Here is a 17,125-nt window from a genome sequence, read left to right as displayed (position 1 = left end):
CTTTGGGGGAGGAGGCTGCACGGGTGGAGGGCAAATACAAAGATGAATGGGACTGGGATGCATGATGTAAAATTCACAAAGAATCAATAAAAAGTTTATTTAAAATCTTAATCATAAAATTAATACTAATAATTGTAAAGCAAAGTAAACCTTTGTTACAAATTTCAAAGTTTTATCTCCCAGCAACTTTTCCAGAAATGATAAACATTTAAGCCTTTTCATCTAAATTGTCTCATTTAGCTTACATAAACTTCCTCTGAAAGACTAAGACACTGGAGGGCTAAAGGAAAATACATATATTATTAAGTGTCTGCCCAGCAAATGTCGTGTCTGTTTCTACCTCTTCATTTTACAGATGACAATATAGAAATAATTATGTCCTAAAATTGAGGTGAGAGGAAGCTCTTCATTCAGTCGTTCCCATGGCTTACCAATACACCCACCAACTTCACGAGGCTCACAAATTTATTACTTGTCTGTCAAGATTGGACCTGAGGGGCTAGTGAGATGGCTCAGTGGTTAAGATCACTGGCCACTCTTTTCTAGAAGACCCACAGGGTGGCTCACAACCATTAGTAACTCTAGTCCTCTTCTGACTTTGTGTATCAGGCACACATGAGGGGCACAGACATACATGCAGCTGAAACACTCATACACATTTTTGAAAAATCTAAAAAGGAAAGATTAAATTAGTTTTTAATATAATACAGGCAAATTTAGTTGCCTTTTCCTATATTAAAAAATTGCCTTTTACCTAAGTCTCACAAACTCATGCAGTTGCTCGAACTGATTCATAGATCTTGTCAGTTTCCTAGAGCCTCAGTTTTTAACAGCTAAAGCCAACACTCAGACTATAAATCATGGCAACTCAGAACCATATGATTTTATTTATTTATTTATTTTTGGAAACAAGGTCTATAATGAAGCCCAGGCTGTCTCGAAACTCCTTGTGTAGAACAAACTGTCCTCCAACACACTGCAATTCATCTGCCTCTGTCACCCTAGTGCTGGAATAAAAGGCATGCGCCCATACCCTGTCCGATCCATACAATTTTAAGATTTTTTTTCCAAACAGGTTTTTAATAAACAGCCCTTGATTGGCTAGAAACTTGTCATGTAGACCAGGATGATCTAAAGACTGAGGCAATCAGCCAGTGCTTCTGTTGTTTCCTTTCCGATGTTGGATTACTGGAATGTATCATGCATCACAAAGTATTTTTACTTAAATCTAAATATGTAATTTAAAATACAGGTTTACTTAAACCAATAGTGGCACCAACCGGTTGAATATAACCATTCATTGTAATAAGTATTTATTAGATAAAATATCTGGCCCGAATGTAGGCGTGTCCGTGGGCACTGATTTGATACCGTTTCGAAATCCTCCCCAACGGCTCAAACTGTAGTAGGACTACCTGGCTCGGCAAACGAGAACCGAGAGGAGGAGGGGCCAGGAGGCCGGTCTCCGTAACCCAGCGCGAGAATACGCCTCAGCGCATGCGCACCTCCAGGTGGGACCCTTCCATGTGCCAGATGGGGGAGGCGAGCGGAAAACAGCCTATAGATTTTGAATCTCTCCCTTCAAGAAAGAGTCGAGGCTGTGAGGAGTTCCGTGAACACTATCTCAATGTTGTTCTCCCAAACTCCGCATCAGGGACCGTAGACACAGACACCTAAAACAAGAAGTGACTTCTCTTTTCTCCCCCCTCCCTCTGCGGCAGTAGTGGTCTGATCCAGGCCACAGACTTTCGCTCGTTTGCAGCGGGTCGGAGAGCGAAGGATTGAGCCAATTGCGGATGAAACGTCTTGGCAAGGAAGGGGGTGAGGGAGCAGCCCGTTGAGTTCCGCCTCGTCTCTAGGCGCTGGTGGGGAAGGGGGACGTAGGAAACCCTGCCCCCTGAGCCAGCAGAACCGACGCCTCGGCGCAAAGTGCCGAGAGGGCGGCGGGAAAACCGCCCGCCGGGACCAGGGGACGGGAAGCAGCCAGGAAGCCGTGCGGGAGGGCGCGCGCGCGCGCGCCCCTTTTTCAGCAGTGTGGCGGGGTCGCACGCACGCCCGCCTCGGCGGCTGGGCGCGATTTGCGACAGTGGGGGGAGCGGCGGCGGCGGCAGTGCCGGCAGCTTTGCGGCAGGCTCGGGCCGGGCGTGCTTGACGGCGGTGTGGCGGAGGCCCCGCCCGAGGCGGCAAGAACCTGGAGGGAGGCGGAGGAATATGTCTGAGAGGGAAGTGTCGACTGCGCCGGCGGGAACAGACATGCCCGCAGCCAAGAAGCAGAAGTTGAGCAGCGATGAGAACAGCAACCCGGACCTCTCGGGAGACGAGAATGTGAGTGTAGCCCCGCCTGTCCCGGGACCGTGGCGTAGAAGTTTCAGGTTCTTTGGTAACTGCGGTCGGGGCGGGCGGGCGGCCGTGGGGGGAGGGAAAGGTGTCACCCCGCGCTCCGGAGAACGCAGGCGTGCGGGGAAGTTCAGTTTAGCTGCGGCTTTCGAGCTGGGACGGCGGCTGATAGCGAGCAGAAAGTTGGAGAAGAGCGGATTAAAGGACCCGAGGGTCTGCGAGGTCTGCTCAGATCGTCCCTGCGTGGGAGACGGAGTTTGTGCCTTTGGGGGACTTGACCGTGATTGCGAATCTGAGATTGTACTAGTTTAAAAGGCATGCTCGAGGTAAGAAATTCTGTTTCTCCTGGAAAGTTGGTAGGAGGAGACCTCCTAAGGGGTTGTGTCACTGTAGAGCACTACGGAATCTTCAGAATGGAAAGTATAGAACTCTGCCTTGGGTTTACGTGACCGTGCGGTTATGAATGCCCCTTTCCGTGAAAGTGCGGTGTGCCTTCGTTGTCGACTTTTCTGTGGAAGGAGCAGAATCGAGAAGATTGTAGAGGGGGACCCACTTTTGATTAAGGCAAGGGAGGGAACAATTTGAAAGTTTTTGCTTAGTGTAAAGGGATTGGAAGATTTCAGGCCACCGTGGCAAAGTTTGTATTTGAACCAAGTGTGAAAATTAAGTGAAGCCCGTGCTTAGAGAAATGCTGCCCCGTAAAAAATACTAGACACGTGTTCTAATAATTAGTTACTTATATTATGGTAGGGTAGTGTAGAGTCTTTTGTATAATAATTACTCAGAATTTAATGAAAATGTCAAATTTATTTATAATTAGGAAATTGTCAGGGAAAAAAATTAAGTGAAAGCTCATTTTATTTTTTCAGACCCCTAAGGTACATTTTTTTTTTGATGCTTTCTAAAGCTTTCCACAGCCTAATGATTGAGTTAGCCTCTGCTTTGATCCTTTCAAAGAGGGAGGAGACTAAATGTTTTGGTATGTGTGCCTTTGATACATTATTGAACCCTTTGGGGTCCGCTCAGAATAAAAGATTTTTTTGTCTGTCTGTTTGTTTGTTTGTTTGTTTGAGTCAGAGTCTCCCTGTGTAACACATAGAATCTCCCTAGGCCACCCTCACACCTGTTTCCGTCTTACTTTAACCCTCACAGTACCTAGAATACATCATGTACACCATCATGTCCTGCAGAATACTGTGGGTATATACAGATGAAGCACATAAGATTGCAAGCCAGACCAAGTATAAAACTTTAAAATATATGTAATATTTTTAAGGGCCAGAGACATAAAGGCTCATTTGTAAAGCACATGTCTAACATATAGGAGGCCCCAGGTTCTGTGCTCACCAAAAGATGTGCTTCCCCTGTTGTATTTTATTTCGTTTTATTTTTTAAGTTTTGCAACAGGGTGCTTTTTGTTGGCCTGGAGTCCAGAGATCACATGCACCTGCCCACTAAGTGTTATATCAAAGGTTCAAGGCACAGCTACTGGTACACATTTAGATGCAGTAATACATGTGTTTCCTAACACAGTAAGTTGCAGGTTCTGCCTTATTCTGATGGAACCATTGATAGAAGTGATTTTTACCACCTGCAACTTGGGATTTTTAACTGGAAAATCCAAAATTGGAACTTTTTGCATATAAGAGCAGTCGACAGGTGAGGAGAAACAGATAAAATGTGATTTTTCTTTCTTTCTTTTTTTAAAATCAGGACCTTGTTATTCCCAGGCTGGCTAAGATCCTTCTGCCTTTGCCTCACAATTGCTGGGGAAATGGATGCCTGGCTGAAAATGATTTCAATTTAGGAGGCCAATTTAAATTGTAACAGTTTAAATTTCCATTAAAAGCTAGTTGCACATTTACATCAAATTGCAATTCAATCACTTGTAAATCACATGCTTTGTGTTAAGTACTTCAGTCCTTGTTTTGGGGTTTTTTTGTTTTTGTTTTTGAGTCTCACAGGCAAAGACATTTTATTTTGGACCAGTGTGAAGAAATGGATATTTTTAAATGAATTGGTGGTTTTTAAATACTTTTTGACACTTTTGTTTATTTTTAACCTTTTATAATACAAAACCAACTTTAGGAAGCAGTAACTTAGACCATAAAAGCAGTGTAGACTTCATGGGCTTCACTCTGACGGCTGTTAGACACACTCTGACAAAATGGTTCCTCTGGAGTGGACCTGGGGACTACTGCTGCCCCATAGTAGTAGATGGAAGTCTTTGTATTCCAGAGAAGACTTAAGTATGGGTTCTGAACTGAAGATAAGAAGTCAGAAGGCTTCTCAGTATTTCCTTCGGCTATATCTATTTGGACAGATATGTAATAGTGTACAGAGTTCAAATATGTTTCGTAGTAGGATTCAAACTATTGAATTGCATTTACATATATTCTGGACTATGGAGGACTTCTTTAAAATTCTAAATGGTTTATGTTACAAATAAGTAGACTTTGCATAACAGATGCTTTCCAAAACTACATTGACTATAGGAAACATTAACACTCTCGCCCCCAAATGGCCAACCTGAGTAGCAGTCAAATAAATTATGAAGATAATAAATTAGTCAGATTTATTGAATTATGTGTTAGTGAAATGCTGAATCCTAGCAACTCCTTGCCAGCAAGAGAGCAGTTTTTCCCACATTTTCTTGTCTACTAGTGGCATTTTCCACAGAGCTGTGTAGGAGTGAATCATTGTATTGGTGTCATTGGTGTAGATCCCTGTCTTATTTAAAGCCTAGATCGCATATACCTTTCTTAGTACTGTTTTTACTTTGTCTGCAGTGTAAGTTGTCCACAAGTATTCAAACGCATAACTGGATTTTACATCCCCAACTGCGGCCAGGAGTATAAGTCTCATTTTTGTACACTTTTAATTCAGCCATCTTTTTAATAATGAAGACCCTTGCTTTTAAATACAGTGCACATCTGTTTGATGAAGTTCCTGATTTACTGCTCACAGGATGATGCTGTTAGTATCGAGAGTGGCACAAACACAGAACGCCCAGACACACCCACAAATACACCGAATGCACCGGGAAGGAAAAGCTGGGGAAAGGGAAAATGGAAGTCGAAGAAATGCAAATATTCTTTCAAATGTGTGAACAGCCTCAAGGTATGTACAGGAAGCTCTAGGCTACAGGCTTCTCTCAGGGACATGGGATACCCTTAGGTCCAAAGTATTTGAGAAGTACTGTGTTTTAAAGGGGGTTCTGTTTGTTTAAGCTGAGTATTATAATCTGTCACACAGTCAACTGAGCTTTGTTTGTCCTTTACTTTAAATGTGTAGTAGTAAATATTGTGGCCTGCTGTTGGTTTACTTATTGATCCAAATAAAGGACTTTAAGAAGTGTTACTCTTGATATTTCAGTAAACTATAACCAAAGCCACTTCTGATACATCAGTTACTAAAACAGAACTGAGTGTGATCTATTAACTGGACCCTAGCAAATGTGAACACATTTTAACTTTTACAGTTTTAAAGATATTCTAAACTTTTGCTTATACTTGTCTTTTAACAAAACAATGTGACATTTTAAAAACTTATGGGTTTTGGGTCCAGCCACATGGTTCAGTGGGTCAAGTCTGACAACCTAAGTTTAATCCTTGGAATCTAGATGATGAATCAAGAGAATTGATTCCTGAAGTCATGGAATTGTCAAGCAGATTGTCACCTGCTTGGTAAATGGGGTTTATACACGTGTATATATTTTTTTAATTATATTTTAATTTATTTGTATCTTGTGGACATGGTATTTTGCCTGTATGCTTCATGTTTGTCTGTGTGAGGGGGTTCCTACAGGTGTCAGATTGGGAAGCAAACTGTATGAAGAGATGAGAATGAACACTTGGTACAGGCTGACTTGGTTATCTTGGATCAGACTAGTCTGCCTGGATCAGGGAGTCTAACACCATGTGGTTTTATTGTAACCATATTCAAACAGTAGAATTTAGAAGAGGATCTCCAGGTAACAATAATTCCCATACTCATTTCAGTTCCAGGCACACAGTAAAGGTTAAGGTATGAGTACATAGAAACTCTTTCACAAAGTATATGTGACCATGAGGGTGGCTTCTGTAGCTAAAAGTCCTAGAATCTATTGTGTTCTCTGACAGATAGCATAGATGTTAGCAGGCCATAAAGTACATGTGACATCCACTAAGGATGGGTTTAGGGAGGAAAGAGTCTAATCATTGCAGGGAATTAGGGTGAGGTTTGTCCCTGCTGAGAGCAGGTTAGCAAGAAGCCACCATTCTCAGCTTTCTGGGCGGAATGCAGGTATTTGATTTTATCTCCAGTAGAGAGACACACCTGCCTAATTAACATTCCTGGTTCTGTTGGTGCTTATCTGAGTGCTAGGCCCCTGTGTTCTCTAGTGTGTTGCTGGGAATTGAACTCAGATCTTCTGGAAGAGCATACTGCTCTTAACCACTGAGTCATCTTTCCAGCCCAAAATCAGTGTGTTTTCTGTCCTGTTTTGTTTTGAGATAGTGTTTCTCTGTATAGCACTGGCTACACAGACCAAACTGGCCTTGAACTCACAGAGATCTCCCTGACTCTGCCTCCTGGGTACTGGGATTAAAAGGCATGTTCCACAGATGCCTGGCAATGTTTTTTTGTTTTGTTTTGTTTTTTTAAGATGGTGTCTCCCTGTGTAACCCAGGCTATCCTCAAACTAGTCATAGCTCAGTCTTCTGTGTGTTGTGACTATAGTTGTGAGTGCTGTGCCCAGTTTGATAATGTAAATATGCAAGATTTAGGGGAAAACAAGGAGTTGGAGTAAATTATTATTCTCAGCATGTATATATATATATACCAGACCACTATTGGTAAGGACTTTTAGTGTCTGCTTTAAATGGTTTATATATCTATTTACTACTTTCTAAATATTGTGGGTATTTTCCCCCTGAGGAAATATATGTATATTTAAATATATTATATTTATTATGTAACTTTATTATATATGTTTGTATATTCTCTCTTACAGATATAAGTTTAACTTTGTGAGAAAAACTTGGGGAATTAATATCTAAACTATACAAACAATTTTAAAAATTATCCTCCCCCCAAAAACCCCTCCCCAAATCTACTCAATAAACAGGCAATGAAATGAAGACACATTTCAAAAGATGAAGTAGGACTGTCCAGATGACTCAGTGGTTAAAGGCACTGGCCACATAAGCCTGGACACCTAACATCACCCTCAGACCCACATTACAACCAACTTCATAAGTTACCTCTGACCTCTGGGGTCTGTTTTCCCTCCTCTATCACCCATACACATGCACAATAATAATGAAGTTTTATAAAAACCATGAAGTACTATTGGTGATTATACACATGAAAATGTTCATCATCCTTAGCAGCCAGGGATATGAGAATCAAAATGACAGAGATTCTGTCTCTCCCCTGTCAGAGTAGTTACTGTTTTTTAAATGCAGTGAGGACAGCTGTAAATGCTGGGGGCAGAGGATACCTGCACACTCCTGGGGAGGATGTAAGATAGTGCAGCCGCACTGGAAGTCAGTGTGCGGATTCTCAGAAACTACAGGTAGAGCTACCATACCAGGTATGATCTTGCCACACCGCCTACATATCTTAGAGGATGTCTTTCCACATTTGTTGTAACTATTCGAAATAACCAGTCAGGTAAGCTTGGGTGCCCATCAACAGCTGAGTGAAGAAATGTAGATACAGGAAGGTATTTGATTCAGCCATGCAGGATAAGCTTTAGAAAGGAATTACTTGGGAAGAAAGGAACTAACGACGTTAAAGGGTAATACCTAAATTCAGTTAAAAATTCATGCTATATGGGGGGAAAATGTTATAAAACTCACTGCTTCTACTACATGCAAACATACACTAAAGTACCTTAAAGAGAAACGAAAACCTTTTCTCAATATAATTTTAGGTAAACGCTTAGCAAAGCATAAGAAATTGGCATTTTCCAGTCTGGAGCAAATTTTAAGTGTTCAGTATGGTTAACTGTACCCTGTAAGAGGTGAAAACTTCCCTTTAGTACATTAAGAAATAAAATGTCCATTATAGTTTGTTGATATTAATTATATTAATGTTTTACATATTGTCTCTAGAAGATGTTTTTATTGATGTATATAATTATGTGTATGGGCATGTCTTCCATAGGGATATGTGCATGCTATAGTGGAAGGTTGGGTTCCCCTGGGACTGTTTCAGCCTGTTGTGAGCCCCCCCCCCCAACCCCAACCTACAAACACAGGGTGCCAGAGATAGTCATCTCTCTAACTCTGGATGATGTTTTTAAGTGTCTTTAAAATAGTTCAAAGCCTGAAGCCCTGGATTTTCAGGAGATAAGAAAATAAAAGTTAGAAGACATTAAAAGTAGAAGCGAGTAAGTGAACTTAGAAGTCAGTGTTAAATACCAGGAGATTTAGGGCAATAAAGCCTTAAATCTGAACTGCAACTTGGAAAACTAGTGTGAACAACTCTGTGGTGTGCTTTTCTACTGCATGTAGAGTGAGCACCAAAAACAAATAAATCTCACAGATTGCTCTCCCTGTGTGTATTTGAAGGAACAGTTCATTCCCTCTGAGTCTCTACTGTTCAAATAGTCTTGAGGGGGTGATACTTTCCTATGATAATCCAAATCTAAGGTTATTTAAAGATTATTCAAGATAACTTACATTTGTTTGAATAGAACTGACTAATAAAAGCAGAGGCGGGAATGGAGTGTGATATGCTCTACTTTCCAAGGGAAAAGCCGAATACAATCCAAAACTGTTTGTTGGTCTGTTATACGAGAGAAATTACTGTGTCCTCTGGGCTCAAGAACTTAAAATACATCTACCAAAAGTTCTCAATTTATCATGATTCAGAAAGTGAAGGTTGGGTTTAAGAAAGCAGGGAGATACTAGAGTGTTTTCAGGATACATAGCTCTTTCCTAACTTGTGATGTAAGTCTTCGTTGGAAATCGTTCACATATTTTAAGATCTGGAAGTGTGTGTAGTGTTACAGTTTTAATGTCAGAAGTCAGTGTGTGTATGATATATGTCTTAGTCAGTGTTCTATTGCTATGAAGAGGCACCATAACCATCTTGTAAAAGAAAGCATTTAGTTGAGGCTTGCTTACATTTTCAGAGGTTTACTTATTATCATCATGGCTGGAAGCAAGGTGGCATGCAGGCAGACACAATGCTGGAGAGATAGCTGAGAGTTCCTCATTTGGATCTACAGACAGGAGGAGGAGAGACACACAGGGCCTGGCATGAGCTTTTGAAACCTCATGCCCACCCTAGCTAAACACTGCCACCAACTAGGCAATACCTACCTTAACAAGGCCACACCTCCTCCTCCTTTCAAATGGTGCCACTTCCTGAGCATTCAAATAAATGAGCCTATGGGGGCCGTTCTTAGTCAAACTACCACAGTATATAAGATAGTGAATGAACTGAATTGGGGAGGAGAGAAGGAAGGTTAAGTAAAGATTAGTTTGCTAATGGTTTTTGTTTTTAAAAATATGTTAAAATTTTCTTATTTCATGGTTATTTTATATTTTATAGGAAGATCATAACCAGCCACTGTTTGGAGTTCAGTTTAACTGGCACAGTAAAGAAGGAGATCCTCTGGTGTTTGCAACTGTGGGAAGCAACAGAGTGAGTGTTGTATGGGGGGAGGTTGGCAATAGTGATTATTTTGCATCTGTTACAATTAGAGTGTTAAAATGGAATGATTTTAAAATCAACTCTGGATACTGGGTTGACAGTATGATTCTTCTGTGTAAGAGGGGAGCTTTTGAGAAGTGATTGGGGTTAAAACTAATGACTAGAAAGTATATTTGTTATGAAGCAGGTTTTATAGTTTCCTATATAAATATTTTGAATGGCTGGAAAAAATGACCATTATTTGTCATTTAAATATGAAAGAAACCTATACTTTTAGAGTTTCATTTTATATGTTTCTATGGGTTCCTGCATGTTTATATGTGCACCATGTGCATGTGATGCTCATGAAGGCCATGAGGGTATCAGATCCCCTAGAATTAGAGTTGCAGAGGATTGTTAGCAGCCATGTACATGCTGGGAACAGAACCCTCTGGAAGAGTAAATACTCTTAACCACTAAACCATTTCTCTAGTCCCAGAAGTCTGTCATCTAAAAAGAGGTGTAATGAATTGTTTTATACCAAAAATAAATCAGTAGATTTAAGTAATAGTTTTAAAATATTATTAATTATACATAAAATCATAAAAAGTTGTATTTATGGGGGAATCAGGTGACATTTCAGTACATGTATACTTTATGTGACATTCTTTAATTAGTCATTGTTTCATGTTACCAAAGATGTTTTGTTACAGATTTAAAAGAGGATAAACCATAATTATTTTTAAAGGTTTTTTTTTTTTTTTTTTTTTTTTTGGTTTTTCGAGACAGGGTTCCAGGCTGGCCTCGAACTCAGAAATCTGCCTGCCTCTGCCTCCCAAGTGCTGGGATTAAAGGTGTGTGCCACCACCGCCGGGCTAAAGTTTTAGACATTAACTCACTTTGAAAAAGTTGTGATTACATGGATAAAATGTATATTTAAATGTTTGGAAATAGAAATTGTTATTACTAGGCTATTGAATATAGTCTAGTATAACATAAAATGTGTGCGGCTTTATAAGGCTTTGGTAAGTATACAGAGCTGTTTAAAGCAGTTTCTGTAATGTTAAATTATGATTGCAACTAGAATGTTTAAGAGATAAAGAGAATGTTTATCTGAGATGACATGTGTATATTTTTGTTTCTTTAGGTAACCTTATACGAATGCCATTCACAAGGGGAAATACGGTTATTGCAGTCCTATGTAGATGCTGATGTATCCTTTTCTGAGTGTTCTTTTTTGTTTGTTTTTTGAGACAGGGCTTCTCTGTGTAGCCCTAGCTGTCCTGAAACTCACTCGGTAGACCAGGCTTCTGAGTGGTTTTTTTTTTTGTTTTTTTTCAAGACAGGGTTTTTCTGTGTAGCCCTGGCTGTCCTGGAACTCACTCTGTAGACCAGGCTGGCCTTGAACTCAGAACTCAGAAATCCATCTGCCTCTGCCTCCCAAGTGCTGGGATTAAAGGCATGCTCCACCACCACCGCCCGGCCTGAGTGTTTTTATATCTCTGGTTCAAGACATTTATTTTGATAAGTATATCAAAACTTTTGAGAGCTAATTCTCTAAAGCTACTGACCCATCCTTCTTTAGCTAGGAGTTTGTCACTAGGGTATCCTGGCTACATGATGTTGAGTTTGTTAGGAGGTAGATGTTTATGAGATGGGTGGGTATAAGATGAGTGGAAGCTGGAGCATTAGAAATCCATGAGAGAAATGATGAGCAGAGACCAGCTAAAGCCTTGTGCTTACTGACTGTGCTTAGAGGTTTAGAATTTTACTACAGTTTTTGATGTGTTTATAAAAAGATAAAGAGAAGGAGGGGTATGTTCTGTGGAGATATGGTGAGGTATTGGGGAAGGGGGTGCCTCTGTGGGCCCATGCTGAGGCATTCCTTCCCCCTGAGGGACCATAGAATAGAGTTTATTCAGTGCATGGGGAGGGGAGTTAAGAGGCTAGTAGATGCAGAAGAGAGGGGCCTGGGAGGGAGAGAGAAAGAGAAAAAGGAGGGGGGGGGAAGGGGAGACACGAGGAGAGAGGGGAGAGAGCAAGAGAGAGAAGAGGGGCTATTGCCAGGTAACTGTGAAGCGGAGCTTAGACAGGATGCTGACAGTTTTAATGCTTAACTGAAGTCCTTCTATGGAATTGGTCAACAGAGCTGAGATGGAAAATGTGTATAGTTAAGGAAATAAAATATTGGAAAATGAGTTATGAAGAAGATCTTAAAGGCTGAAAGATTAGCTCACAGAAATTTAATTTTATTGTTTTTGTTTGTATCGATATTTCTTTTTTTTTTTAATTGGACATTTTATTTATTTACAATACAGATGTCATCCCATTTCCCCTCCCTAAAACCCCCTATCTTATACCCCTTCTTCCGCTATGCTTTTGTACCATTTTGATTACATGCATGCATTAAGGTCAGTTCTAGGTTGAGGGTCTAGCAATATAATAGATGCAAATAGTTGAGGAACAAGCAATACAATAAACACAAATAGTCAAAGAAAAAGCAAGACATTAAACTTAATTATGTAAACACTTCTGTGATCACTGTTTCTATAAAGGCTTATCAGGATGATTGAAGTATCTGAGCCTACTTCCATGTCCTAGCCCAAGGTCATTTTCATGTCGTCTGAAACCTACTTCCTTGTTCTAGCCTAAAATTTAGATTCCTGTCTGAAATTTCTTCTTTGTTCTGGCCTAATGTCAGATTCCTGCCTGAGATTACTTCTTTGTTGTAGCCTACAATTTAGATTCATAACTGAAATTACTTCTTTGTTCTAGTCTAATGTCAGATTTCTGCTTGAAGCCTATTTCCTTGTCCTTGGCCAGTGTCATTCCTGCCAGGCAGCCCCTTTCCTTATCCTTGGCTTATGTCAGCTTCTTTCCAAGCGGCCCCAAAGGCTCTCCACCTCTTTCCCTTTTTTATTTCATTAACAAGACCGAGCCTATCTTAGGTCATTCTGACGAGAATGCCTTCCTTACCCATCTTGGAATATGCATTATCAAAAAAAAAATTCTGTCTTAGGTTGATAAGACTCTGGGCAGAATCTTACCTGTCCTTGGTTTGCCAGCCTATTAATTTAATAGCTCTGTCTGGGGGTCCATTTTCAGGTTCAAGTCATATACTTTGGCTGTCAGCCTGTTGATGTAGTTAGAGACAGACTTTAACATGATGGGCAGGAATAAAAGCGTTCCCAGGACAAGAAGGGCTAGCCTGATCAAACTATATATGCCATTCCTGAGGTTTGAGCAAAATGGAAATACTGACCTCAGGCCATGGATAATTTTATCAGCATTATCTGCAGTATCAAAGGCCAACAGGGCAGCATTCTTTAAATTCATAATCTCACTATGCAACTTTAACACACCCAGAGAGGTGTTAGGATTGTGCCAAATATCCTACAGGTGTCTTTAAACTTTTTTCTAATTATAATGACAATCATTGTAAATTTCAAAAGTAACACTACTCCAATATTTGTCGTGACACTTGGGATGGCTCCTAACTCTTGAACCCTGAACCTCCTTCAGATAATTTGAATAGGTTATAGAGCATCATCCGTTGTTCCAGATACCTATATAAATCCTTTTGTATATTCAATACATTAGTAACACTTTTTTGCTAGATGGTTAACAAAAATTGTGTCAATACTATTGCAGAAGCAGTGGTGCTAGCAATTAATGAAATTAAAGCTGTTACACCAGCAATAATCAACACTGCTACCCTCTTGCTTCTGCTTAAAGCCTAACTCACTTCTTTCAGCACTTTCAAGCTTTTTACAGTGAACCAAGGTTTTCTAATACTCAGTGCAGTGAGATGAAAGCTGGTTGATAGACCCCTATAACAGACATGCCAGGTTTCAACACAATTGGAAATTATACAGTCAATGAAACTTAAAATAAATGTCTCAGCAACAGTATGTCCCACCAGTCTTTTTAAAGTTCCATGGACTTCTTCCACACTACCTTGTCCTTGAGGATTATACGAAATTCCTGTAATAAATTGTTGACAAAAAGTCTCGAGCCCACAGAAATTTTAAAAAGCTGAGTGTTAAGATGTTTTTTCAGATTCATTGGAAGAAATAAGACAAGGGAGGCAAGGTGACATCGAATCTGTAGATAACACAGAAGTGAGTGAATGGTTTCCATGTTAGGAAGGTGCAAAATGAACCATGTATAGGTTCATAGCATAGCAAGGAAAGCCTGAAGGTTTGCCACCTAGTTTTGTAAATAAAGTTTTACTGGAGAGCAGTCGTGCCTATGTGTTTGTGCTGTGTCTGCTGTTTGGGGAGTACACCAGTGGAGTAGAGTAGTCTACAGGTATTTAGAAGTGTGTGGAGGGAGGGACAGAGAAGGAGCTCAGTCGGGATGGATTCTAGCCTAAAGGTGACACTGGATATGCGTTTATTTTTTGGGAACAGGGCCTTGCTGAGTAACCCTAGCTGCCCTCTAACTTAAGAACATCCTTCTGCCTTTTAGTTCCTGTACACCTGGCTACCAGTATGCAAATTTTGTATAGAGAAAAATGAGCACTTAAATATCCAAACCCTTACCAGTTGTTTGTAAGGTTTCATGTATTGTAAACATTAACTCACTTATTTTTTCAAAATAAATTATGTTTCTTAACTGTGGCATTTCTCAGGCGGATGAAAACTTTTACACTTGTGCATGGACCTATGATAGCAACACCAGCCACCCTCTTCTAGCAGTTGCTGGATCTAGAGGCATAATAAGAATCATTAATCCTATAACAATGCAGTGTATAAAGGTGCGTCTTCCATCAAGTTGTACATAATACTTTTGAATACACATCTGGTAAAACTTCATAAAATGTCTTTAAAATGAATGCAATCACTAACTTGCATGCCCAATTTGATTTGTACCTTGCTTATAGTCTTCTTCATTACATTTACTTAAGTGTACAGAATGAGTGTATATGTGTTGTGTGTGTGTGCAGGTCAGAGGTGTTTGGTTCCCTCTTTCCAACATACAGGTTTTGAGGATTCAACACAGCTATCAGGCATGGCCACCAGCCCCTTTACATGCCGAGCCGGAGCCATCTAGCCAGCCCCCTTACTTTATTTAGATTAGTCCTTTGGAGTCCCTGTAACGGCTGGGTAATGAATGTGAATTAAGGAATACATAGGAAGGATTGATAGTCACACCTTTTTTGTTCTGTTTTTTTGATTTCTCTCCTTCCCTTGCTTTGAGAATCTTGAACTGAAGAGTAACAGCTTTTTCCAAGGGACCCGAACTGAGAGTTGTGGGCTGCAGGGCTCCCTGTAAGAAACAGGAAGGGAAAGCCAAGGAAGCTAATTATAGGAAGGCAGACTTTAGGCATTGCTGTTTTTAACCCTGGAGTTCATTGGCACCTCTTACACAATGCTATTAACTAAACCTTAGCTAACCGGTACCATTTTTGTGAATTTGTTGGGTGATTTTTGTTATATAGTCAAGGTTGAGTAAAAACTACTTGAAGTGAAATTTTTTGTTTGGGGGCAGAGGGCAGCAGAGCTGCACACTGAACCTGGGGCCTTGCATGTACTAGGCTATTGGTCTGTCACTAGTTGCATCCCCAGCCTTATGTTTCTCTTAAGGTTTCTGAAAGAAAATTGATTGGCTTTTGAGATGAAATAAAATGATTTAAATTTATTATAGCACTATGTTGGCCATGGAAATGCTATCAATGAGCTGAAATTCCACCCACGAGATCCAAATCTTCTCCTGTCAGTAAGTAAAGGTAAGCTCACAAGAAACAAATGTTCCCTTAGTTCAGTTTGTTTTGGAATAATTATTAGAAAGTGAAAGGTTGTATTATGAGGATAAATAATCAAAATTAAAAGAAGAAATTGGCTTTAGTAAGAAAAAAGTCTTTATTAGCATCTCATAAACCAAGACTTCAAAAATAGGTCTCTGCCTGTTGATGTCAGACATAGTGGGATTGTGTCATCCTCAACTCTTGTAATAGTTCTAGAACCTTATCCTCATGTGAGTAAGGATGTTACTGATAATGCTTTATCAGTAGTAAATGAATGCCAAAGTTAGGATTTTCAAACGTTTTTAGTAGCTCAGTTCCCACCAGTCTCTTCAATAATGTTAAAGAAATGTTGTATGTTAAATAAGACGAGACTGATGAGGTGGCACAGTAGATAAAGCCTGGCTATAATCAGAGCCCATGTGTAGGTGGAAGGAGAGAGCTAACCTCCACAGAGCTGACCTTTGACCTCCACATACATGCTGTGCCACCCCAGGACAAACCTCCTCCCCCCAAAATAATGAAGCACTGCAGTGAAGAGCCATACTTTTATTCTTAAAAGATTTTGTTGCCGGGCAGTGGTGGCGCACGCCTTTAATCCCAGCACTTGGAAGGCAGAGGCAGGTGGATTCTGAGTTTTGAGGCCAGCCTGGTCTACAGAGTGAGTTCCAGGACAGCTGGAGATACACAGAGAAACCCTGTCTCGAAAAACAAACAAAAAGATTTTGTTTTTGAATCCCTATAAATTTTCTTTAAATATACCCTGCCTTCCCTGCCTTCTTTTTTTTTTTTTGGTTTTTGAGACAGTTTCTTACTCCGTATACCAGAGTAGCCACAAAGCCACAGAGAACCTCGAATCCCACCCTTGTTGGTGCTGATGTTACAGACGTGAACCACTGTGCCTGCTTCCGCTTCCTTGAATGGCTATGTTCCCTGGCAACAGAGCATGGCATTGCTCCTTGTGCCTGCACTGCTGTTAAAAGTTTACCTGGATTTAGACAAACTTTTCAGCTCTTCTTCTTTTTGTTTTTTTGTTAATATGTATCAGTGTTTTGCCTACATGGATGTCTGCACTACATGCATATCTGGAGGCCAGAAGAGAGTTAGGTCCCTTAGAATTGGAGTTACAGTTATTTGCCATGTTGGTCCTTGGCCCTGGGAAGATCAACCAGTGTTCTTAACTTCTGAGCCATTTCTCAGTTCTCTCTGCTGTTTTTAACTGTTTCTGGGCTTTCTAAAATTCATTAACTTGTTTTTTTCTACACTATTATTTGCCTCATCTCTTTATATTTCTACTTCTAAGTATGTATTTTTTTAAAAAATTCCTTTATTATTATTTTTAATTTGGGTATATATATATAGTTGCATGTGGGTATGTGCTTGTGAGGGCAGATGCCTACAGAGACATTAGATGCT

At 40.2% G+C, this 17,125-nt stretch overlaps 1 protein-coding gene across 5 annotated transcripts in view; it reads left to right on the top strand.

Annotated features, from left to right (window-relative positions):
• Positions 1-1,528: 1,528 nt before the first annotated feature.
• The window catches only part of Eed (embryonic ectoderm development), a 31,038-nt gene continuing 15,441 nt past the window's right edge, over positions 1,529-17,125 (top strand). For 2 of the 5 annotated variants that reach the window (XM_034519027.2, XM_034519018.2), the window contains exons 1-6: positions 1,769-2,325; positions 5,305-5,457; positions 9,883-9,975; positions 11,111-11,176; positions 14,597-14,722; positions 15,613-15,694. In XM_034519027.2, coding sequence (XP_034374918.1) covers positions 2,212-2,325; positions 5,305-5,457; positions 9,883-9,975; positions 11,111-11,176; positions 14,597-14,722; positions 15,613-15,694 — 634 coding nt within the window. In that variant the 5' untranslated portion in view covers positions 1,769-2,211. Of the gene's footprint in view, positions 2,664-5,304; positions 5,458-9,882; positions 9,976-11,110; positions 11,177-14,596; positions 14,723-15,612; positions 15,695-17,125 lie in introns of all 5 variants that reach the window. The other 3 variants (XR_013111553.1, XM_076937703.1, XM_076937702.1) reach the window with 2 other exon arrangements.

The sequence above is a fragment of the Arvicanthis niloticus genome, chromosome 1, assembly GCF_011762505.2.
Source record: "Arvicanthis niloticus isolate mArvNil1 chromosome 1, mArvNil1.pat.X, whole genome shotgun sequence".
NCBI classification, from domain to species: Eukaryota; Metazoa; Chordata; class Mammalia; order Rodentia; family Muridae; genus Arvicanthis; species Arvicanthis niloticus.
The sequence above is the reverse complement of the archived record's forward strand: the minus strand, read 5'-3'. Positions and strand labels throughout refer to the sequence as shown.